Below are 24,579 nucleotides of genomic sequence, written 5' to 3'. Positions count from 1 at the left end.
TGGGCAGGACAGTCCCGCAGGCCGGATGTGGCCCACAGGCCATAGTTTGCCCACCTCTGGTCTAGTGAAACTATGTGGGAAGTATGACCCTAATCATCAAAGCGCAGGCTGTAGAAGCTCAGGGTTAGTGCATCTACAGTGTAAATGGGAGCCCCAGCACAAACCAAGAAACCAATATCAAATAAAACTCCCCTGGACTAACTGAATTTATGTTGCTAATACCATGCTGCAAGGAGTATGACAAAGAAGCATAATTGGGCTCTACATTGATTGAATTCCTGATTATAAAGATAATGATTGCACATATACAGTATTGTTCCAATTACTTTATTTGTAAAGTGCCACAGATGTAGAAGAAGACTCTCTAGAAGAGGTAAAATCTAATGAACAAATAACTGGATCCCTACCCTCAAAAGTCTAGTAGATGACATACAAGCAAATGCCCACTCTGTAGTAATACAAAATGGGGAACAATATCTATACCAGAAGGGTTCATGGAATCAGTACATTTTAAGGAGTTTTTGGAAGGAAATGGGTGCACATTACTTGGGAAACTGTTCCAGGCACCTGGCTTAGGATGACATAAAATGAGTCAGAACTTAATTTGAATCACCACAGAGTGTAGCCACCTATGAAGTGGAACACAGCAGCTGTATGAACAGCACAAGTATGCTGTACAGTGGGTTATTGTAGTAAAGGAAAAATACTATATCCAACTGCAACCATGGGGAATTTAGGGAGGCAAAATAGAATTACTTGAAATGGAATTCAGCCATTACAGGCTAATACCTGGACTTCTGCAAAAAGTGCTGTGACATCTCTAATGGCCATCAGTGATCAAGGCAGAAGTGCATCTCAGAAGTGTGTCTTCTATGGAGATCCTAAGAAGACATCCCAGGCTTTGTTTCACATTTAAAGATGGGGCAATAGCTGGTTGGATAAATGCCTAGAATGTTGCCAGTACAATACAGAAAGCAAAAGCGGAAGAATGGTGGCACTTCTGCACATTAACCAGCATAATGTGGGATGACTGGCAGCACTCATAACAAAAAGAATGCAATTGAATCTCCTCATGTCAATCTCCTTACTCAGTGCCTCTCTTCATCATGGCCAGGTTGGAATGATAAGACTTTTTCAGTGAGGTTAAATAAAAAGGCTTCTCCTTCCAAGGCCAGGAAGCCAGGAGAGTGGAATTTGCAGGGCAGAATCCCTTGCAGAGATCATGGAGGATTTCATCAACTAGCTGAGAAAAGAAACTGATCCAGAGATTTTTGTCCAGGCCTTGAATGGAGCGAATCTGATAAGCGCAGTAAACGCTGGTGAAGAGAAGCTGATCAAACTCTACTAGACTCAGAGGGGCATCTGCCTGTGAAAGATATTTCAGCTGCTCCTTGATCCCTTCTGATGTCTTGGGAACCTGGTGCTGGAAGATCTGGAGAAATCGCTTTGCTGGGCGCAGAGAGGCCAGTTCCTCATCCTGCAGCCTGATTGTCTTGTTAGCCTCAATCTCCAGTCCTTTCCAGAGCAACTGAAAGAGAAGGGCAGTATGAGAGCAGGAAATCTAGGGCCAACCGCTGTCCCGCAATTGAGGGTCCCCTGCAGGGATTATGAAGAGATCTGCCACCCCTAGCAAATCCAGGATTGTACAAAGGAGGTCAGGGGAGGGGGACGTGTGGGGTATGCAATACAATAGGCAAAGATGATTGCTAAAGGTAAACCCATGTACATTTGAACAAACAAATTAGATTTTGTTTTCAGGCTCCTGCATGTCTGCCTCCCACCCTATCCTTGACTTCCCCACCCAGTTCCTCTCATCTGCCCTATCGTTTCTGATCCCATAGTTCCCCTGCCTCCTATGGTGCCTCCCCTCTTGCCTCCCCTTCCCACATTCCCCTATACCTAACAACATCTCTGTCCAGCCTGTACACGTCTGACTCCTTCTTGGTCTCTCTTCCAGGCTTCTACATTATTCTCTTTACCCCCTCCCTCCCTCACTCCTCACTTCATTTGCTCCTCACAGCAGCCTGCCTGATCATATTAGCCAAAGGTAGCCTGGCTTCCAAACCATTCAAAATAATGGGAGAGGGTGGCTAATTTTATTATGAGGGGAGAAGGGAAATCACAGAGAAGCCATTGCTAGGATCCTGAGCAGCTTAAAACCAGCCCCCAGAATCGTGAGGCAGGGTAGCGTCACAAGGGCTGGCAACGCTTTAGCCCCATCTGACATCTTTGGGCAGCAACTCCTCTTACCTCCCTCTGAGGGCCAGCTCTCCTCCCTCCTTCCCTAACTTGCTCCCTGAAGTTCCCTGTTTCTGTCTCTTGCATGGCACTTCTCTGTGTTGGACAGGGGCGAAGACCATCTTTTTCATGGGGGGGGGGGGAGCCAGAGAGAAAAAAACCCACTGTGACTGTTGAATATTGCTTTCATGAGTTTTGTAGCGACTAAATTTGTCCCCTGTTAATGAGCTTCTGTTCCAAATGCAGAGTTGCCTTTGTCAATGCAATCCCTACATTTGGGGGTGGGAGATGGCTGCCTCTCCTCAAACCTCCAGCTGTCTACAGCCCTGTTCCATGTGTCCTCCTCCTCCTCTCCACCTCGTATCTCCTCGCTTTGTATCTGGCCTTTCCCCGTAGCTTCGGGGAAGCCAGGCAGCGTCGGCTGCTTCTCCTACGTCGGGCGAGCAGGCACTCAGCTGTGCGCCCCTGGCTGTTCGTTCTTGTAGCTGTGTCCCCTCTCCCCGGGCAGAGTTCACATCTCCCTGCCTTTGCCCCGTCCTCCCAATGGGAGCAGCACAGCAGGGCAGGGCGCACCACGCTGGCCTGTGCCCCGGCCCCACCGGCAGAGCGGAACAGGCAGCACAGGGCCAAGCCCCCGATCCACGCTGCGTCCTCGCTGCGGGCGCCGGGTAGGGTGACCAGACGTCCCGAGTTTTAGGTCGTTGTCCCGCGTCCCGACCGATGCACTGGCGGGCGCCATTTGTCCCGATGCTGCGGCTTTGGCCGCTCCGGCGTTTTTTGTTCTGCTTCGCCAACTCCGGCCTTTTTTTTTTTTTTTTGCGCTTCCCCCATGTGTCCCCATATTTTCTCTCTTTAAGCTGGTCCCCGGGGCGGGGGAGGGAGGGGTCCGCGCGATCCGAGCTGCCCAGCGCCCCGATGGAAGTCTGCACTTCGCTACACGGGTGCCCGGCGCAGGACAGCCCCGAGCTCGGCGACCGCCCCTTGGGACAGTCGTGGCCGGAAGCACAGCTCAGCCCGCGGCCGCTCTGAGCGCCGTCGCTGCCCCTGCGCGCTGCAGGCCCAGACTCGACCCGGCGGCCGCCCGCGGCGCGCAGCGAGTTGACTCGTCCACCCACCCCCAGCAGCATCAGCCCAAAGGCGCCACCGCGTGGGACGTGCCGTGACGACGAGCGGCTTTGCTTTTGTGGACCCCGGAGTAGAGGGACCAGGAAGGGGGGTAACGTTGTGTAGTGGCCCAACTTCTGCTGCGGAGAGGGGCCTGAAGAAAACTGAGTGTGAATTAAAAGAGAGTTTCTCGCCCCCCCCCCCCTTGTCTCGCTAATAGCCCGGGACCAACTCTGGCTCCAGCAACACCGGCTGGCGCCTGTGGTCCCGTCTAGAAGTTCACGGACTGGGCTGACCAGGAAGCCACAACGCTCAGGTAAGTCTACCCCTTAACCCTGGCCCCAAGCTGGCTCCCTTCCGTCCTTGCGCAGGGGGCTCCGTCCTAGCTGCTGGCTCAGTTCCTTTGAAAAAGCATTCCTGGGCAGAATGACCTGGCCCATTCGCTTATTACTCCCCTACTCACCCCCCTAAAGGTGTCATAATTAAACCTACCTTCCTTCCTCAGAGCATAAGCCAACCACTCACTACCGGGGCTAAGGAAGGTTATTCCATAATTATCCATTATCCATTATCCGCTGAAGCATTTGGTGCTAGATACCAAGAGAGACAGGGTGCTGGACTAGTTGGACCTCACTCGTCTCATTCAATAGGGCAGTGACTTTGCTGAGATGTACACTAAGGCATCTTCCAGAGCAGTGGCTCTCAAACTTTTGTACCGGTGACTCCTTTCACCTAGCAAGCCTCTGAGTGCGACCCCTGGCCTTTTAAATTAAACACACTTTTTTTTATATTTAACACCATTATAAATGCTGAAGGCAAAGCGGGATTTGGGGTGAAGGTTGAGAACTCGCAACCTCCCATGTAATAATCTTTCAGAGTAGCAGCTGTGTTAGTTTCAGAGTAGCAGCCGTGTTAGTCTGTATTCGCAAAAAGAAAAGGAGTACTTGTGGCACCTTAGAGACTAACAAATAGTGTTAGTCTGTATTCACAAAAAGAAAAGGAGTACTTGTGGCACTTTAGAGACTAACAAATTTATTTGAGCATAAGCTTTCGTGAGCTACAGCTCACTTCATCGGATGCATTTGGGGGAAAATACCGTGGGGAGATTTATATATACACACACACAGAACATGAAACAATGGGTTTTATCATACACCCTATAAGGAGAAAAGGAGTACTTGTGGCACCTTAGAGACTAACAAATTTATTAGAGCATAAGCTTTCGTGAGCTACAGCTCACTTCATCGGATGCATTTGGTGGAAAAACCAAAGTTTTTCATGCATCCGATGAAGTGAGCTGTAGCTCACGAAAGCTTATGCTCTAATAAATTTGTTAGTCTCTAAGGTGCCACAAGTACTCCTTTTCTTTTTGCGAATACAGACTAACACGGCTGCTACTCTGAAACCTATAAGGAGAGTGATCACTTAAGATGAGCCATCACCAGCAGCGGGAGGGGGTGGGGGGAGGGAGGAAAACCTTTCATAGTGACAAGCAAGGTAGGCTATTTCCAGCAGTTAACAAGATCATCTGAGGAACAGTGGGGGGTTAGGGGGGGAGAAATAACATAGGGAAATAGTTTTACTTTGTGTAATGACTCATCCATTCCCAGTCTCTATTCAAGCCTAAATTAAGTTATAATTCAAACAGACAGCCCCCCAACCTGAAGCAAATACTCACCAGCAACCACACACCACACAACAGAACCACTAACCCAGGAACCTATCCTTGCAACAAAGCCCGTTGCAAACTCTGTCCACATATCTATTCAGGGGACCCCATCATAGGGCCTAATCACATCAGCCACACTATCAGAGGCTCATTCACCTGCGCATCTGTGTTATATGCCATCATGTGCCAGCAATGCCCCTCTGCCATGTACATTGGTCAAACTGGACAGTCTCTTCGTAAAAGAATAAATGGACACAAATCAGACGTCAAGAATTATAACATTCAAAAACCAGTCGGAGAACGCTTCAATCTCTCCGGTCACTCGATTACAGACCTAAGAGTGGCTATCCTTCAACAAAAAAAACTTCAAAACAGACTCCAACGAGAGACGGCTGAATTGGAATTAATTTGCAAACTGGATACAATTAACTTAGGCTTGAATAGAGACTGGGAATGGATGAGTCATTACACAAAGTAAAACTATTTCCCAATGTTATTTCTCCCCTCCACTGTTCCTCAGATGTTCTTGTTAACTGCTGGAAATGGCCTACCTTGCTTGTCACCATGAAAGGTTTTCCTCCTTTCCCCCCCTGCTGCTGGTGATGGCTCATCTTAAGTGATCACTCTCCTTACAGTGTGTATGATAAAACCCATTGTTTCATGTTCTCTGTGTGTTTATATATCTTCCCACTGTATTTTCCACCAAATGCATCTGATGAAGTGAGCTGTAGCTCACGAAAGCTTATGTAATAACCTTGCAACCCCCTGAGGGTTCCTGACCCCCAGTTTGAGAACCCCTGTTCTAGAGTCTCCTGAAATAAAAAAGCAATGAGAACTAGCAGAACATTTGGGTGTTTAAAGCTGGACTGGGCAGAATCCCCCGACAGGAACTCACATACTCTCATCCTTTCCCACAAGCCCCACAGCATAACCCAAATAACCTCTAGCATGACGTTGGCATCCTCCAGATTGTTATGAAACACATTCACTTCAGCATGGTCCTCGGTGTGAAGCTGCCCATCTGGAAAACATTAAACAGCCACAGAGCTTGAGAGAGCAACAGCTTAGCACACCCTCCCTATTGTGTCTCAGTAACCATGTGTGTCTGTCTATCTTTGATATTTCTGAGATGCCTATGCCTGTGGTATTTAAGGGTATAAATATACAGCAGCGGTATATTTATACAGGTCTAATTCTCAGCATGTGTAGACATACAGCTGATAGTTCTCCTGGAGCTAGTGCTTAAAAATAGCAGCATGGCTGCAGCAGCTCAGGCTAGCCATCCCTGATCCTGCCAGAGCCACACAGCTATTTTTAGACACTAGCTTGAACAAAGCTAACACGTCCCCCTCCCCCCCAGGAATTACACCTCCCAGCTGCTGTGTAGATGTACCTTAAGTGCCAAATAGTCTAACCATTGGATTTGTGGGAGCAGAATTGGGGTTTTATCAGGGAGATAAAGCAAGTTCAAGAAAGGAAAGGGAAGGTTTCAGGACATTGACCCCTTACTCCTAGCCAGTATCATTCTGGACCTGGGATGTTAGTGAGCAAAAGTATCTGCTTTGGTAAGCCTGTGGGAAAACCCTCCATGCTGGGATTTGTATCTGTCCCATTTGGTCTGAGAAAGATTCTGAATTGATCTCCTTCCATGACTGTTTTGTAGCAACAGCCTCCAGGAATTCATATTGTGCAGTGAAATGATTAACCATTAGGAGACCAGCTAATTCCTGGATGGATGTCACCTGGGGCCTTCGCTCATTTCAAGGGGATTTAAACTGAGGGAGGTTAACACTGCATCAGGGAGGGAGAGTTTCTGGTCACCGGAAGGTAGCACTAAACTAGGATTCTGAGTTACAGCCCTCCCTCTTCTCTTGGCCTGTGTGCTAATGTATACTAACTCCCCTTCTACCAGTTCCAGACTCCTTCAGGCCAGGGAGGAGGAAGCAGGGTCACGTTGAGTGGGCGAGGATTAGGAGACAAGCAGCATGGAACACAGAATTTCTGTGTGCAGAAAAGCAGTGCTGGCAGCAGGACAGAGGGAATGGGAGGCTGGCAGTCTTTTTGGCCAGGGAGGGAATCTTCTGGTTTTAGTTGTACGGTGCTGCTACCAAAACCAGCTTCCAACTTTCCATTCTGGAGGAAAGCTCCCCCTGGGGATGGTAGGAGCTATTCAGAGATGGATATTGCTTTCCCTTCTGCCTGAGGAAAGTTCATTTCTCTACACAGCGGCAGGCTGCCTGATCAAAGCCAGATGTGCTTTCAGAATGTTAGCTGGGATTTGAGCTGCTGTTTCCATCTCCTCAGTGCACATTCCAGCAAGGCTTATAGCTCAGGTAAAGATACTGCATCCTCTAAGAGCTGCTTTTCTAGACTTCTCCTAGTGGCTACCTGATTCCCATTTCACCTTCTGCCTATTCTGACCACAGCTAAATGCACAGATCTCTATAATTGGGGACATCCAGCCAACTGCAGGGTTTCAATGAACCAACAGAATAACCCCCAATCATTCTTACTAATATTTTAAAAATACATTCCAGTGTCAGTGTAGAAGGTAGAGTAAAACATAAATAAACATAACAAGAAATGTATGAAAATAATTGGCCCAATGTTCTTCAGAAATAGAAGCTCTTCTCACAAGGCTTCCCTCACAGTTTTTCCTAATCAACAGCCTTGTAAAGGCACCTGGAAAAACTTTCTTCAGCAGGGGCTGAAGGAGTCTCTCCTTCTCCTCCTTAGAGTCATGGCAGGTCTGCCTCACACTAACTGGCAGTGGGTCTCTCACCCAGGGGACAGCTGGGTATTTCATAGGAAATAATTCAGCAGGTGACCCTCTGATTTTGAAAGATGTAGTGTCAACAAAGACTGTAAGGGCATAAAAGGCATTTGGGGGGACAAATAAGTAGTATAAATAAATAGTAGAGCACTCAAACTTTTCTGGAGACAAACTCTGCCATCCCTCTTCCCTCAGTCAGAATAGAGTCCATCACGGAGCACAATTCATTTGCTCTCTCACAGAAGGTTGTATTTGTCAGGACAGCCAGCCCACCGGCCTATTTGGAGAATTAGGTAAAACCCAGCACCAGTGGAACTGCCCAAACACATTTGTTTTGCAGAGCAGCCTCCTCCCTTGCAGGTGCACCTCCTACCTGTCTGCCTCCAGGATCCAGCAAACACATAGAGGACCAGTGCTGTCCACAGCCAGGCTCTGGGCTGCAGCTGGAGTAGGAGTGCCATGCCAGATAAGGGTCCCCACCTGTTCTGTATATAAATGTCTTGGGTGAAGGGAGAGCTGTGTACTGTGGCTTCTCTCCTCCCTTTGTCTGATCACAGCAGCCTCTGCTGGAATGGATCCTCCCTTCTCTCTCTCTGACTCCAGTCCTGGGAAGGGCCTGCTGCTGAATTCTCTATTCCCAAAGGGTATTTTCCATTGCAATCTGGAAACTTAAAGACTTTGTTGTTTAATTTCTGGCAGAATTCTTAAAGCCTCTTTTCCAAATTCTGATTTTTTCCCACCTAAGTATTTTAATGGGAAGTTTCTACTTCCCAGGGATTTTCCATTTAAACACATGTGACAAACTGGAGTTGAATCTAATTTCACTGTAGAGTGTGGATACCCTCCCCCCAGATGTTTCTCCTAAGCTCCTTGGCTTTCTTTTAAATTTTCCATTTACTGAGTTTGGAATTTCAAAAACAATCTTGAAATGTCACAGCAGGATGGTGCTGGCAGCCTGTATAGGCTCCACAGCAGGACAACAGCATCCAAGATATACAGGCTGACAAAGGAAAGGTCATTCTTTCAACTGTAGAAACCTTCCTGGAGGGAAATTTAGTACATTGATCTGTCAGACAACAAAGACAAAAGCCCATCAGCCTTCAGTTAACTCACTGTCCACTTGTGTGACTGACTTCTGCATCACAACAAACAATAGCAGCCTTCAGTTTTGTAGTTATATATACACAAAATTCCACCTAGTTCCCTCCCCAGCTATTACCAGGTCTCTACCCCTGTGCACCCCTGACAGCCCCTTTCCTCATTTACAATCCCACTCATGCTAAGGTTCTGTAGCCTCTGGAAAAAACAAACAAACCTACCTTTCTCCACTAGGTTAGGAAGACAGGAGGTAGAATTGAAGTATACACCTTTCTTAGCAGGAGGACAGAGGATTCCACTCTGATGTATGTGCTGCCACCAAAATCAGTTAGACTATTGTACTGAGGCTCATAGCTAATGCTCTGGCTGATGGTTTGGGTCTCAGCATGTAGTGCAGGGCCTTATGCAGCTGCATGGGCCTAGGGCTGCCACTGGCAATTAATATGGTTGCATTAGCTACAAAGGTAGATACCACCCACTGGAAGAGGTATTTATGATCCACAGAAAGTCCAGGTTTCAGAGTAGCAGCCGTGTTAGTCTGTATTCGCAAAAAGAAAAGGAGTACTTGTGGCACCTTAGAGACTAACAAATTTATTAGAGCATAAGCTTTCGTGAGCTACAGCTCACTTCATCGGATGCATTTGGTGGAAAAATCAGAGGAGAGATTTATATACACACACACAGAGAACATGAAACAATGGGTTTATCATACACACTGTAAGGAGAGTGATCACTTAAGATAAGCCATCACCAGCAGCGGGGGGGGAAAGGAGGAAAACCTTTCATGGTGACAAGCAAGGTAGGCTAATTCCAGCAGTTAACAAGAATATCAGAGGAACAGTGGGGGTGGGGTGGGAGGGAGAAATACCATGGGGAAATAGTTTTACTTTGTGTTATGACTCATCCATTCCCAGTCTCTATTCAAGCCTAAGTTAATTGTATCCAGTTTGCAAATTAATTCCAATTCAGCAGTCTCTCGTTGGAGTCTGTTTTTGAAGCTTTTTTGTTGAAGTATAGCCACTCTTAGGTCTGTGATCGAGTGACCACACTCCCAGACTGCTGTGCTGGGCATCACAAAATGGGGAAGAGATGGCCAGCCCTCTGTAGAGATAGAGGTGGTTAGGGACTATTTAGAAAAGCTGGACGTGCACAAGTCCATGGGGCCGGACGAATTGCATCCGAGAGTGCTGTGGGAATTGGCGGCTGTGATTGCAGAGCCCTTGGCCATTATCTTTGAAAACTCGTGGCGAACGGGGGAAGTCCCGGATGACTGGAAAAAGGCTAATGTAGTGCCCATCTTTAAAAAAGGGAAGAAGGAGGATCCTGGGAACTACAGGCCGGTCAGCCTCACCTCAGTCCCTGGAAAAATCATGGAGCAGGTCCTCAAAGAATCAATCCTGAAGCACTTAGAGGAGAGGAAAGTGATCAGGAACAGTCAGCATGGATTCACCAAGGGAAGGTCATGCCTGACTAATCTAATCGCCTTTTATGATGAGATTACTGGTTCTGTGGATGAAGGGAAAGCAGTGGATGTATTGTTTCTTGACTTTAGCAAAGCTTTTGACACGGTCTCCCACAGCATTCTTGTCAGCAAGTTAAGGAAGTATGGGCTGGATGAATGCACTATAAGGTGGGTAGAAAGCTGGCTAGATTGTCGGGCTCAACGGGTAGTGATCAATGGCTCCATGTCTAGTTGGCAGCCGGTGTCAAGTGGAGTGCCCCAGGGGTCGGTCCTGGGGCCCGTTTTGTTCAATATCTTCATAAATGATCTGGAGGATGGTGTGGATTGCACTCTCAGCAAATTTGCGGATGATACTAAACTGGGAGGAGTGGTAGATACGCTGGAGGGGAGGGATAGGATACAGAAGGACCTAGACAAATTGGAAGATTGGGCCAAAAGAAATCTAATGAGGTTCAATAAGGATAAGTGCAGGGTCCTGCACTTAGGATGGAAGAATCCAATGCACCGCTACAGACTAGGGACCGAATGTCTAGGCAGCAGTTCTGCAGAAAAGAACCTAGAAGAAAAGAAAGAAGAGAAGCTGGATATGAGTCAGCAGTGTGCCCTTGTTGCCAAGAAGGCCAATGGCATTTTGGGATGTATAAGTAGGGGCATAGCGAGCAGATCGAGGGACGTGATCGTTCCCCTCTATTCGACACTGGTGAGGCCTCATCTGGAGTACTGTGTCCAGTTTTGGGCCCCACACTACAAGAAGGATGTGGATAAATTGGAAAGAGTACAGCGAAGGGCAACAAAAATGATTAGGGATCTAGAGCACATGACTTATGAGGAGAGGCTGAGGGAGCTGGGATTATTTAGTCTGCAGAAGAGAAGAATGAGGGGGGATTTGATAGCTGCTTTCAACTACCTGAAAGGGGGTTTCAAAGAGGATGGCTCTAGACTGTTCTCAATGGTAGCAGATGACAGAACGAGGAGTAATGGTCTCAAGTTGCAATGGGGGAGGTTTAGATTGGATATTAGGAAAAACTTTTCACTAAGAGGGTGGTGAAACACTGGAATGCGTTACCTAGGGAGGTGGTAGAATCTCCTTCCTTAGAGGTTTTTAAGGTCAGGCTTGACAAAGCCCTGGCTAGGATGATTTAACTGGGACTTGGTCCTGCTTTGAGCAGGGGGTTGGACTAGATGACCTTCTGGGGTCCCTTCCAACCCTGATATTCTATGATTCTATGACCAGAGAGATTGAAGTGTTCTCCAACTGGTTTTTGAATGTTATAATTCTTGACGTCTGATTTGTGTCCATTCATTCTTTTACGTAGAGACTGTCCAGTTTGGCCAATGTACATGGCAGAGGGGCATTGCTGGCACATGATGGCATATATCACATTGGTAGATGCGCAGGTGAACGAGCCTCTGATAGTGTGGCTGATGTGATTAGGCCCTATGATGGTATCCCCTGAATAGATATGTGGACAGAGTTGGCAACGGGTTTTGTTTAACTTAAGCTTGAATAGAGACTGGGAATGGATGAGTCATTACACAAAGTAAAACTATTTCCCCATGGTATTTCTCCCTCCCACCCCACCCCCCACTGTTCCTCTGATATTCTTGTTAACTGCTGGAATTAGCCTACCTTGCTTGTCACCATGAAAGGTTTTCCTCCTTTCCCCCCCTGCTGCTGGTGATGGCTTATCTTAAGTGATCACTCTCCTTACAGTGTGTATGATAAACCCATTGTTTCATGTTCTCTCTGTGTGTGTGTGTGTGTGTGTGTGTATATATAAATCTCTCCTCTGTTTTTTCCACCAAATGCATCCGATGAAGTGAGCTGTAGCTCACGAAAGCTTATGCTCTAATAAATTTGTTAGTCTCTAAGGTGCCACAAGTACAGAAAGTCCAGTGGCTTAGGAATTGGGAGGCTCTGAATCTCTCTCCTGAGGGAAACTGTTTTTTCCTATAGTTTGGCTAGAAAAGGAGGCTGTATTTTTACAATAGCCCTGGATTTCTGAAATCAGGCTACTCTTCCTTACTTGCTTCAAATCCAGTTATTCCTTGTTAAACCTTTTAATCTAGGATGGGATCTCTCAACCTTTTTTGGAGAGTGAACATTGTAGTAGAGATCGTCTTGAGTACACCTCCCTTCTCCCCTTTGCCATTACATCCCCTGCTTGCAATAACCACTACTTCCTTTAGCAGTCCTAGCATTGTCTTAGCTTGGCAGGGCCATGCACTTCTTGCCCATCTCACTCAAGCTCCCCACTCTCACGTATGCAAGAGTTTTCCTTCTGTTTCAGTAACCATCCCTCATTTTTCTGGCTTATCACAGTAACATTATCAAAAGGCTACATGTACTATGATTCATGGTACTATGCCCCAAGCAACTTTGTGGGGTTTCAGCAGGGAGCATGCATTATGAAGTTCTATCTGCAATAATGGATAAACTGCCAAAAACTACTACTTCTAGCACAATACATGCTGTCCAATAGCTTTCTATATTCCCACCGAACAACAGCACCAGATGTGTTTTATATGTCATATTTCTAGTAGTGGCCACAAGAATATTTTCTACCTAATCACCTCAGATGGTGGGATGTGTAGGCTCAAAGCAAAGCTGGGAATTGTATAAAACCTAGGAGGCCTGTTGACTGCTCTGACTACTGCTTCCCTCTCACAAGAAAAGCCATAACTTTTCATGACTATGTTGAAGACAACTGTCCTTTACTAGACAAGGCAGCTCGTCAAGTCCCAAACACAAGGAGTTGCAGCAGCCTAAAAAAAGCCAAAACAAAACCAAACCAATGCTCATGAGCTCATTGTTCCAATGGATAATTATCATGATTAAAAATGTTCACCTTGTTTCCAGTCTAAATTTGTCTAGCTTCAACTTCCAACTGTTAAATTGAAGGGCCCATTATCATATTTTGATCCTCACATAGGTACCTATAGACTGTAATTAAGTTACCCTTTAACCTCTTTCTTAAACTAAACAGATTGAGCTCAAGTCTGTCACTATAAGGCATGTTTTCTAATCCTTTAATCATTGTCATGGCTCTTCTTTGATCTCTCTCCCATTTATCAATATCCTTCAATTGTGGACAACAGAACTGGACAGAGTATTCCAGCAGCAGTTCACCCAGTGCCAAATAAAGAGCTCATATAGCCTTCCTACTCAATATTCCACTCCTTACACATTCAAGAAATGCATTATTTTTCAGTCACTGCTTCCCAGGATAGAGTCCCCCAACCTGTAAGAAAGGAACAAAGAACATAAGCCAAGGTGTAGAACTTCACATTAATATTATGAGTTTTAAAACACAGTAGTTTGCTTGTGCCCAGTTTACTACGTGATACAGATCACTCTGTAGCAGTGATCTATTCTCTTCATTATTTACCACTTCCCCCAATCTGTGGGTCATCTGCAAACTCTGTCAGTGATGATTTTATATTTTCTTCCAGGACATTGATAAAAATGTTAAACAGCATAGGCCCAAGAACTGAGCTTGGCAGGATCCCACTAGAAACTCACTCGCTTGATAAATCCCTATTTGTAATTGCATGTTGAGGCCTGTCAATTAGCTGGTTTTCAATCCATTTAATGTATGAACAGGTTAGGTTCTTGCCACACCAGTTAGTTAAATAGAAAGAGGTCATTTGAGTTCTGCATTATCTGCTCCCCTTTTCCTTTCTATGCTCTAGTCCCCGCCCTCGTTCTTCCTCATAGCAGTCCCACACTGTTTATGATTTTTTTTTTCCTGTTAGTGATTTTACATTTTACAGTTAATGAAAGACTTAAATAATCCTGGGTGCTGTTCAGCCAATTAGAAACCTGTATTTTCCATTCACGAGTTCACAGACAAGGGTCTCATGTCAGGTTTTATTCATATAAATATGAAGGCAGAACAGGAAGGTCAGTGCCACACAGGAAGTTCCCAGCATCCTCTTGGTCCTGCTGCTATTTTGCATCTCCTTTCTTGTCTCCTGCTTCTAGTTTCAGGGTCGCTGGAGCTGTGCGATAGGCAGGAAATGTCTCCCAGGGACTATTCAGATCGAATTTGCGGAACTCCTGAGCCAGCTCCACAGGCTCTGCCACCACCCGTTTCACCTCATCATCATACCGCACCTGCAACAGGGCAAAAACAAGCTGGTCACCATTGCTTGTTCCCAGTCCCTGAGCAGCTTCTTCTGTTAGCCAAATAAAAAAAAAAATACAGGCTTGCAGACTGCTCACTCCAGTTTTTAGTTTAAAGCTCATGAGAGCTCAGGACACATGGCATAAGGAGAATTAGGCAATGTGCAGGTGTGTACCATCCAGCTCTGTCACATACATCAAGCCTGATCCCTTGCTATTCCAGTCCTGATTTCCCAACCTCAGCTCTGCGGATATCCTGTCCTACAGCACCTTCTGCTATTCCAGTTCTGTTCCACCTCTCAAAACAAAGTTAATGCACCTAATTCTGACCTGCAGTCCCTTCTCTTCTAGTCCCAAGATTCAATTGTGCAAAAATACTAAGCTTTGTGATGCAGTCACTTGGAACGAGGTGGAGACCAAACAAACTCATTTCATTTGTGTTTTAATCTAGATAAAAATCTAGGGTAGAGGAATGGGATGTGTGAAGAAAGCTGAGGCAGCTAAACATGATGGCTTTGTTGCCTTGCCATTAGATTTGAAACACCTTGACTCCCTGGAAACAGAGGTTCCAGAAAGATCAGCTAAATCATTAAACCCTCTGAGGGAGTTAAACTGAGTCTTCAGCCATTCCATGGGAATGAGTTTGATGTTTTGGATAGAGCATTAAAAGCAGACAGTCCTGTCCTCTTTGCCTGGAAAGCAAAATTTCTTGTTACTCTTATGTATGAGGAAAGGTTTGCTCTCTGGCCCCAAATTCCCCTATTATGCAGGGTGTGGTGTGTTGGCTAAATTCTAGGGGGGATATACACAGTGCCTGAAAGGTACTGAGAAAATGTAAATGATTATTAAGCAAACATTTCAGAGTTCCATAACAGCCATGGCCCAGCTCTGACGCATAGATGGATTTCTGAATGCAGAATGAACCAGAATTCTTCAGACCTCTACATATCCGGAGAGTGGAAAGTCCTTCCGAAATGGGTGGCCCTCAAACCCATAGTCTGTTAAGATTCGCCTCAGGTCAGGGTGGTTGGCAAAGAAGACTCCATACATGTCCCAAACCTAAAAGAAAGGAAACCAAACAAGCCACATCACCCCATCCTAGAAAAGCCCCTCAGTGTACCTCAGAAGCTTAAAACTTCCACACCTCATCTAAGGCAGGCCAACCCAACAAAAAAAACCTCTTCTCAAAGAGGCCTGCCCAGCCTCCTTTTTCTTTTTCATCCTAAAAAGAAGCCGCCCCCCTCCCCACATATACTGTACTAACAATGTGTAGGTTGGATGCCTGGACAGTGCAGTGGCTGGGCAGCTGATCTGGGGCACTGCTCATAGATTCTAATGTCAGAAAGCACCACTGTGAGCATCTAGTCTGACCTCCTGTATAAAATTATGGGTTTTAAGGAGGCTTGGCAGAATTCAATTATTTATTTGCAATTTAGACAGATAATACTGATGTTTATTTTAAGCATCCCCCACCCCTCAATTTAAGTTTCCACAGTTGTGCAAATTATGGGTTTTAAGAAGCATTTTTCCAATTTTTTATCTATTTGAATGTTCACAGCTGTGGGAAGTTATGGGGGGACAATTATTTAATGACAGTAGATATTGAGATTCAAAAAGTTAAAGCTCTCCCACCGTTAAAACACAAACTGTCAACATCACGTGTCAAAACAAAGTCAATATCGTAAAATCAACCTGTAGCTTACAAGCAGTATTTTTCTTATTTTGCCTGTCAAATTCTATCATCATCATCAATGGAAATATTTTTTTTCCCACGTGTGTGTGTGTGTGTGTGTGTGTGTGTGTGTGTGTGTGTGTGTGTGGCAAAAATCGACGTTTCCAACATTTACTGATAAAAATCTAATCCTTCCAAGCCTATGTATAACATAGGCCTTAGAACTTTCCCAAAATAATTCCATTTGAATTTGCGCTTATATTTTAAAAAAAGTAAATCCAACCTTGATTTAAAAATTGTCAGTTAGAAAATTCAGACAGGAAATAAGATGCAAATTTTTAACACCGAAGGTCATTAACCATTGGAATAACCACCATCCTCACTACTCAACCTGTGGCCCATCAGCACAGAGCTGCGGCCCATGTGACATCCTCAGGGCCATGCAGGTAGTATTGGATGTGGCTCACATAACATATTATGGGTCACATGTGTGATCCACGATGGTAAATAGATTGAGAACTACTGTCCTAGAGGATAATAACCTTATAAGGAATAGCCAGCATAGATTTGTCAAGAACATGCCAACCAACCTAATTTCCTTCTTTGACAGGGTTACTGGCATAATGGATGGTGGGAAGTAGAAGATGCGATATATCTTGATTTTAAGAAGGCTTCTGACACAGTCCCACATGACATTCTCATAAACAAATTAGGGAAATATGGCCTAGATGAAATTACTATGAGGTGGGTGCACAACCTGGCTGAAAGATTGTACTCAAAGAATAGTTATCAATGGTTTGCTGTCCAACTGGGAGGATATATCTACTGGTGTCCCATACTATTCCATATTTTCATTAATGACTTGATAATGGAGTTGAGAGTATGTTGTAACATTTGTAGATGACACCAAGCTAAAAGGATTGCAAGTACTTTCGAGGACAGAATTCAAATTCAAAATGACCTTGACAAACTTGAGAATTGGTCTGAATTCAACAAGATGAGATTAAATAAAGAAATGCACAGGACTTCACTTGGGAAGGAAAAAATCAAACACACAACTACCAGGAGGGGAATAACTGGCTAGACAGTAGTACTGCTGAAAAGGATCTAAAGTTACAGTGGATCACAAATTGAATGAGTCAACAATGTGATGCAGTTACAAAAAAAGGCTAATATAATTCAGGGGTGTATTAACAGGTGTCTCGTGCATAAGACACGGGAGGTAATTGTCCTGCTGTACTCAGCACTGGTGAGGGCTCAGCTGAAGTTCTGTGTCCAATTCTGGGCTTCACACTTTAGGAAAGATGTGGACAAATTACAGAGAGTCCAGAAGAGAGCAGCAAAAATGATAAGAGGTTTAGAAAACCTGACTTATGGGGAAAGGTTAAAAAACTGGACATGCTTAGTCGTCAGAAAAGGGGACGGAGGGGGACCTGATAATAATATGTGCAGGGCAAGAAGAGGATGGTGATCAATTGTTCTCCATGTCCACTGAAGGGAGGGCAAGGAGTAATTGGCTTAATCTGCAACAAGGGACGTTTTAGGTTAGATATTTGGAGAACTTCCTAACTATAAGGGAAGTTAAGCACTGGAACAGGTTACCAAGGGATGTTGTGGAATTCTGATCTATGGAGGTATTTAAGAACACATTGGACAAATACCTGTCACGGATGGTCTAGATTTACTTGATCCTGCCTCAGCACAGGGGGCTGGACTTGAGCTCTCAAGATCCCTTCCAATCCTACGTGTCTGATTCTAAATTGTTCCAAAGGTTAATGATCCTCACTGTTAAAAAAAAAAAAAAAAAAAATCTACATCTTATTTCCAGTCTGAATTTGTCCAACTTCAACTTCCAGTCATTGGATCTTGTTATACCTTTGCTCAAAGCCCTCAGAAGAACGTCAAGTGCCTCTTTTCTCATTCCGGAGGGCAACACCACTCCCTCCTACACAGTTCCCAGAGGAATAGGGTTTCACTCAAACATGGCCTCCTCCTACCCCCATATGGATCCTGTTCCCAAGCACAAAGCCCTTGGGAAAGCACACTGGAGCTCACCTCTCTTTCATACCAGTTTGCTGCCTGGTGCACTGACACTGCTGAATCGACAGGTGTCAGCTCATCTGTGTACGTTTTCACACGGATCCGAGAATTGAAGCGCAGAGACAGGAGATTATAAACAATCTAAAGGGAATTGAGAAAAAGCAATCAATTTGTTGTGTCCTAGCTCACGTATAAACTGTCTCCCGAAATGACTTGACATTTTTATAGTGAAATACTGGCTGAAGGGGCACGGGCAAGGAAGAAGAGAGGTTTTCAGATGAGTTTTCCACTGAGACCATGATAGCGCTTCATACCTATGGAGCAAGGGTAGCGACTCCATAGTTAAAGTTCAAGCTAACTTTCCTACTATTAGCCTAATTTATGAGAAAAGGAAAGAAAAAACCCCACCACCTCTAATTTCCCCAGAAACAAACCAATTCTCCTGAAACTTAACTGGCCACATTTAGTGTTATTGTCTATACCGTGGATTAATATCTTACGTTGTCAAAAGCAGGTGAAAAGTAATAAGAATTTAACTTGACCAGTTTATAAAATGAGCAGAAATTGGAGACAAAAATACTATTACAACTTGGATGCATTTACACTAAAAACTGATCAGGGAGTTGCAAAGCTTTTGGCAAGGTCACCAATTGATTTAGACTAAGGTATTGCTAGAATGGCAGGAAGTGTCAGCATAGAACCCTAGATAAGTTTTGATTGGTTAATTCTGATGGGATGAGGCTGTCATCCCTTTCTGGGCATTGCATTATTAAGACGTCACTTGGCTACTAGCTTAACCTTACAGGAAGGAAGATGCATTACTGTGTGCCAACCAGTCTTGCCAGTATGGTCACATGCTAGGAACCAGGAATCTACCATCACACTGATTAGCCTTCATTGGCCACCATCCTGAAAGATGCCCTGACCAGAATGGGCAAGGAGAAGCAACCAGGTCTCATTTCCATGTCCATAAGGTAAGCTAAATCCGGAACAATACCTGAAGTGTGAAACTTAGGTACTGCTATTCCCTCCCTTGTATGTAAGTTTCCTTCCCTGTTCATCCCTCTCCCTCTTATTCTCTTCTATATAGGTTCATATACTACACATCACTGAAGTATCTGAGTGCTTTCCAGTAGTGCATTAAGCAGTGTAACTACAGAGCTGTTATGTGTGGGTTATTCTCTCATCCTCTCCCCACAGCGAGAAGCACGTGCAGTAGTGTGTCTTGGTTTGGTAGCTTTGCTTGTTTGAATGTACCTATTCCTATGTATTTACATTAGAAAAGGTAAGGTAAAAAATACGCTTGGCACTTGTAGTGGAAAGTCATGCAGTTTATGAGGGCTGTTAGTTCTTGGGAGAGTTCATGCCAGTCTTGGACCACCCCTCAGAGAAAGTTCTGTCTCCTGCACAGGTCAGCCTTACTCTTATTGTTGAGAGTTCCACTGTGCCATAAGAGCGTAGTTGTCAACCACAGTTTTTACCCTGGAGCTTTACGTGGTCTTTTAGCTTTTCTGGGCCAAGGCCATGGAGCACTTTGAAGATAAGGACTGAGACGTTGCACCTGGTTCAAAATTCTAAGGGAAGCCAATGTAGAGGGCAGAAGACTGGTTTGATATGCTCAGAGTAGGCTGTGTTGCTGAGGAGATGTGCTGCAATGTTCTGTACTATCCAGAGTTTCCTAAGGCCGAAGCCTTCATGCCTGGGTGTACTGCAGTAGTCCAATCAAGAGGTGTCAAAGGTACAAATAACCAAGGCCAGGTCTTCATCCACCAGGATGGGATGCAGTCTCCAGGCCAACTGAAGATGGCAGAAAGCAATATTCACAGGTGGTGCCATTTGAGACCTCAGTGTCAATGATGAATCCAAGGTTACTTCTAGACTACGGACTGAATTGACCAATTGTGGGGGTGTGCCTTCAACCAAAAGGGGCTGCACTGTGGCTGCAAACTTTTCAAAATCATTTTCTTTGCCCACTAGCATCACCTCTGTCTTGTTTAGGTTCAGCTTCAGCCAGCTTTTCTTTTATCACTCCCCCTGCCTCTCTCTTTTTGCCTAACAGACCAGCTTAACGAAGACACATCCATCCTTGCACCATTGCTGAGAGTCTGTGGCCAAAAAGACAAACAAAACAAATGCCTTAATACTGGTAAAAGTCTTCCAGGTCTCAGAGGAGGTACAAGTGAAAGACAGAAGCTGTGCCTTCTTATCTTTTCTGTGTGTGTGTGTGTGTGTGCATCTGTGTTTTGAAACAACTGAAGAGCTACCATGTAGGATTTCAAGAGCACCTAAGGGAGTTAGGTGCCAATTCCCATTGAAAGTCAGTGGGAATTAGATGCCTAAATCCACTAGGTGATTTTGAATATCCCACCTACCATTTATAACTAATTATTTCCTGCAGTTTATAAAAAGCTATTAATACAAGGAAGTCACTTCAAATAAAAATTATTATTAAAAAGAAAGTTGATAAATTAAGTTTCAAATGCTTTAACTTTCTTATGTGGTTAAGAAGAGATTTAAAAATATATTTCATGTTGGTTATATGCAATAGGAGTTAAGTGTTTTTATATAAAGGGTTTTCACTGGTGTAATTAGATCAACTTTAAATAGATTTAGCTACCCTGTTGCAAATTTTTTTTTTAACATAAACCAAGCCTAAAGAAAGGGTAATACTGTTTTTAGGAGTTTGATACCAATAAAACAGTTTCAGCCCAAACTCTTAGTTTTTTGTTTTAGAATACAACACCTTTCATCTGATATGGAAACCCCATGAGGTAAAAGAGAGAGATGCTGTACCAGACTATGTGAACTGCAAAAGAGAAACTGCCAGATTCTATGGAGGGACAGAGGCTAGTACTAGAGCAGTGTATGTGAGAGAGTGAGATCAGGCATAAGAAGTTAGGTGAAGCAAGGTCATGGAGGATTTTTAAAACAAAGAAGGCACCTTCAGCATAGATGGAGATGCAGCTAGGTATGAGCAGAGCCAAGACATGAAATTGTAAACATTTTGGGGTTGGGACTATCTCTTTGTTATGTATGTGTATGCTGCTTAGCACAATGGTGCCTCAGATCCTGTTTGGGGCCTCTGGGTGCTACTTCACAACTAGTACTAAATAACTAGAGAAGTCTGCCTACCTACAGAGGCCACCCAGGAGAATGGAGCTGTTCAGAGTTGAAGGCTGCAATGAGGGCAAGGAAGATGAAGCAGAAGGAGCGGACATCATCAGAAAGAAGGTGGTTGGTGAATACATGGAGGAGAAAGTTTTGTGAGTCCTGGTCAAAGTAAATCAATGGCTTCAGATCCAAAGAGTAGTATTACTCCTGGGGAAATTCTGCGCCAAAAAATTAGAAGTTCTGCAAAATTCTGCATATTTTGTCAAAATAACACAATATAATCACACCAATTTCAATTATTTTGGGTCATTTATTTCAAAATACCTGTCAGCAAGTATGTCTGTAACAATACAAACAAAAAAAGTTTCCCCTAGGAGCAGAGAGTTAAAGAAACCTCTGCAAGAACTCAGTTGCTGTTTCTCTGTAATGCTTTTGTCAGGTGCCTCAGTCTAGGGTCTCACATACCAGCTGGGCACATCTTGGGGGAAAACTCTGCCCTTTCAGTCTTAGACATCCACACTCCCAACCCCCTCCAGAACGCAGCTGGGGGCATCTCCCAGCCCAGACACCCGCACCTGCTAGAGCCCAGCTGATGGGCACACCCCAGCCCAGACATCCACACCCCCTACCCTCCAAAGCCCAGGAAACCAGAGAGAGAAACAGCCTGTTGCTGGGTCCAGCGTGCTGGAAACTGCAGCAGCCCAGAACCCTCCAGCTCTCTCCCTCGCAACAGAGTCCTGTATTTGGGAGCTGGAACTCTGCTGGGTCCAGTGGTCCCTAATGGTGGCCAGCAGCTCTGCAGCACTAATTCTATGGGGAAAAATGAATTCCTGCATTGGGCACTGGCCTCAGGGTCACTATTTAACTGGGTATGTTAATAATATGTCAGTGATACAATTGATTCTATGCTCAGTGGGTTAAGGAAATCCTGAAGTTCTCAGAGCAGATAAGCATAACTATCACAGAATACAAAGGCCATGGCCAGAGCTGTAAACAACTGCTTATCTTAGTATTCAATACCATCATCTTCTATAACTCTTTGCAGATCTGCACCTTCAAGGAATAGTTCCTACCTCAAAACGATATTGTCGAGTTGGGACATCAATAGCAGTCAAATCAACCAGGGATTTAAATTGGGCATTGGTGTGATCTCGAAGAAAAGTCAGAATTGGAACAATCCCATCAGGATGGATAAATATCTCCAATTCACTGAAACAGGTCACCTGTGGAAAGGACAGAAAGCAAATTAGTATAGATGCTGAAGGGATTGAGCAGTTCATTGAATAAAGCAGGATACTCAGATCAGGAGGGCTTGGGGCCACATGATCAGGTATATCACATCAGACCAAGAAACTCAATAGCAGAAATATTTTTCAGCCAGCTCTATCACTCTCTTCCACCCAGAGCCCTGTACATCTGCAGATATCCACAGACCATGTTTGTGGATTGGATGTGGATATGAATTTTGTATCCATGCAGGGCTCTACCAGCCAGCTCCTCACTACACATACCCCAAGCTAGAATGATTTGATTGGTAATACCTACCTGGACTTGCTGGATATACTTGGGCAGAATTTCAGCCATGTACTCTCCAAAAGCACATAGCTGGTTCTGGGCCACTTCATCCTTTGGTCGAACGGTAGCTGGAAAGAACAACAGACTTCTCAGGGCTATTGTATGGTAAGCCATAGAAAGAGGAGCAGTAACTCCCAGCCCCACACTAGCTCAGCTCTAATCAGCTTGGCCATAGGTCTATCACCCAGCAGGGAGCAGCTAGGCAGGAGGAGACAAGCCATGACTGTAAAGATCAACTTAATGAGAGGGAGGCACCTCACAACGTGGTGAACTAAATGGCTATCTACCAACACCAAGAGGAACATGGATAGAGTCTAATGTACAAGATGTATAGCATATTTAGGAAAGAGACTTTGGTAAGTGGGTAAGTCTACTCCAGTGCCCAGCCATCAGGTGTCAGACAACAGAGCATCCTGTCATCAGGAATATGAAACTGCTTGCATCACACTGGGTGGAATCGAAAGTGGTGTAGAAATTAAGGGGATGTTATAATTCAGTAAAAGGAATAAAGTGAGAGAGAAGTTTAGACTGAACATCAGCAAACATTTCCTGATTTCCTAAATCCTAAAGGGATTTAAAAGACTGATTCCTGATAAGAGGAAAGCAGTTTCTCCAGCACATAATGTCTTAGTTTTACAAGGACAGTCCCCATTTTCCATATAATGTTCTAGCAGCTCAGCAATTTCTTTCACAACACCTGAAGTGTCCTTGTTTTTTCATTCTGTCAACCAAAAGGTTTATTTTTGTTGTTCAAGATTTACTGAAACAGAGAATTAGAACTGCAGTGATCACTAGTAAGTCTAATGGAAAGAGTATTCACTCCAAATGCTGTACGTTACGAAATTTCTCTCTCCAGTGTGAGTGTAGACACGAGCTACAAAAAAGCTGTTCTTTTGCTCAAAATGCTTGTTAACATTTATTCAGTATTTTATGATAAATCAATTCAGAAGACGAAGCTACCGAAGTTAAAAATCCTCTTCCTCTCTGAGAAATATGCAAGTGTTATGGTGGAGTCAGAAGCTGGTAGTAGCAGCACCAGCACACTTAGAAAAAATAAAGCATTTTCTTTTATATAGCTAAATGTCACTGAAAAATGTTCTGAATTTTGATTTTGAAAATACGGTCACCTTACTGAGTTATTCTAAACGAGACCCACTTTACAGACTCCAGGAGTTGGTGAAATACTAATAAACTCAGACTTACGATGGGTCTCTGTTGCGGAGCTCCCTTCAAAACGAGCTTGCAACAGCACTGCGGGGCGTGCAGCAGCTACAAAGAGAAAGAGCACAGATGAAACTGTCTGTACCACATACTCCATTTCTCCTTATAGGAGAAATGCCTTCTTTCCTCCTCTCCAGAAACCGAGAGACTTCCTCATGTTGTCCCATCCTGATGAGGTGAGCTTCATTTTAACATATGAGAGTTAAGTTTGACCTTCCCTTAGCCCCCCCCCAAAAACAATAATCATATAGTGTAGTGAAAATACCCCAAAAGAAATCCTGAATGTGCAGTCCAGCAGACAAGTGCTACTCACACACACAAATTCTACCAAGGAGGCCTATTCACTCCACTAAGTACTATGCAAAAACAAAGGCTATGGTGATACCTTTTCCATACAAAGCAATAAACCCTTCTCTCCTAAACCAGAAATCTGATTAATCACACTTTAGGAGTGGAGGATGTACCACTCAATTTCCTACAGCAATATCTA

At 44.5% G+C, this 24,579-nt stretch overlaps 2 protein-coding genes across 4 annotated transcripts in view; both read right to left on the bottom strand.

Annotated features, from left to right (window-relative positions):
• Positions 1-308: 308 nt before the first annotated feature.
• Positions 309-9,416, bottom strand: FAM180B (family with sequence similarity 180 member B). 2 transcript variants are annotated; one of them, XM_038407761.2, is made up of 3 exons: positions 8,158-9,416; positions 5,953-6,032; positions 309-1,528 (listed from the first exon to the last, which is right to left on the bottom strand). In XM_038407761.2, the coding sequence occupies exons 1-3, from the start codon at positions 8,243-8,245 to the stop codon at positions 1,085-1,087; spliced, it is 612 nt and encodes a 203-aa protein (XP_038263689.1). In that variant the 5' UTR covers positions 8,246-9,416; the 3' UTR covers positions 309-1,084. The 2 variants fall into 2 exon arrangements, with proteins under 2 accessions (XP_038263689.1, XP_038263690.1); XM_038407762.2 differs by lacking the exons at positions 5,953-6,032; positions 8,158-9,416 and adding an exon at positions 2,251-3,306 and having other exon boundaries at positions 322-1,528.
• A 4,785-nt stretch (positions 9,417-14,201) lies between these two features.
• NDUFS3 (NADH:ubiquinone oxidoreductase core subunit S3) overlaps positions 14,202-24,579 on the bottom strand; it is a 12,045-nt gene continuing 1,667 nt past the window's right edge. For both annotated transcript variants that reach the window (XM_038407755.2, XM_038407754.2), the window contains exons 2-7: positions 24,072-24,137; positions 22,839-22,936; positions 22,367-22,516; positions 18,198-18,323; positions 15,410-15,529; positions 14,202-14,461 (exon numbers count right to left, since the gene is read on the bottom strand). In XM_038407755.2, the coding sequence (XP_038263683.1) occupies positions 14,294-14,461; positions 15,410-15,529; positions 18,198-18,323; positions 22,367-22,516; positions 22,839-22,936; positions 24,072-24,137 (728 nt within the window). In that variant the 3' untranslated portion in view covers positions 14,202-14,293. The remainder of the gene's footprint in view (positions 14,462-15,409; positions 15,530-18,197; positions 18,324-22,366; positions 22,517-22,838; positions 22,937-24,071; positions 24,138-24,579) is intronic.

The sequence above is a fragment of the Dermochelys coriacea genome, chromosome 6 (genome assembly GCF_009764565.3).
Source record: "Dermochelys coriacea isolate rDerCor1 chromosome 6, rDerCor1.pri.v4, whole genome shotgun sequence".
In the NCBI taxonomy this organism is placed as follows: Eukaryota; Metazoa; Chordata; order Testudines; family Dermochelyidae; genus Dermochelys; species Dermochelys coriacea.
The sequence above is the reverse complement of the archived record's forward strand: the minus strand, read 5'-3'. Positions and strand labels throughout refer to the sequence as shown.

Coding starts and splice junctions, on each gene's coding strand:
- FAM180B (XM_038407761.2), bottom strand. CDS start 8,245: ATGGCACTCCTACTCCAGCTGCAGCCCAGAGCCTGGCTGTGGACAGCA. Junction 6,033..8,157: donor TGGATCCTGGAGGCAGACAG/GTAGGAGGTGCA, acceptor AATGTTTTCCAG/ATGGGCAGCTTCACACCGAG. Junction 1,529..5,952: donor ATGCCAACGTCATGCTAGAG/GTTATTTGGGTT, acceptor CTTCTCTTTCAG/TTGCTCTGGAAAGGACTGGA.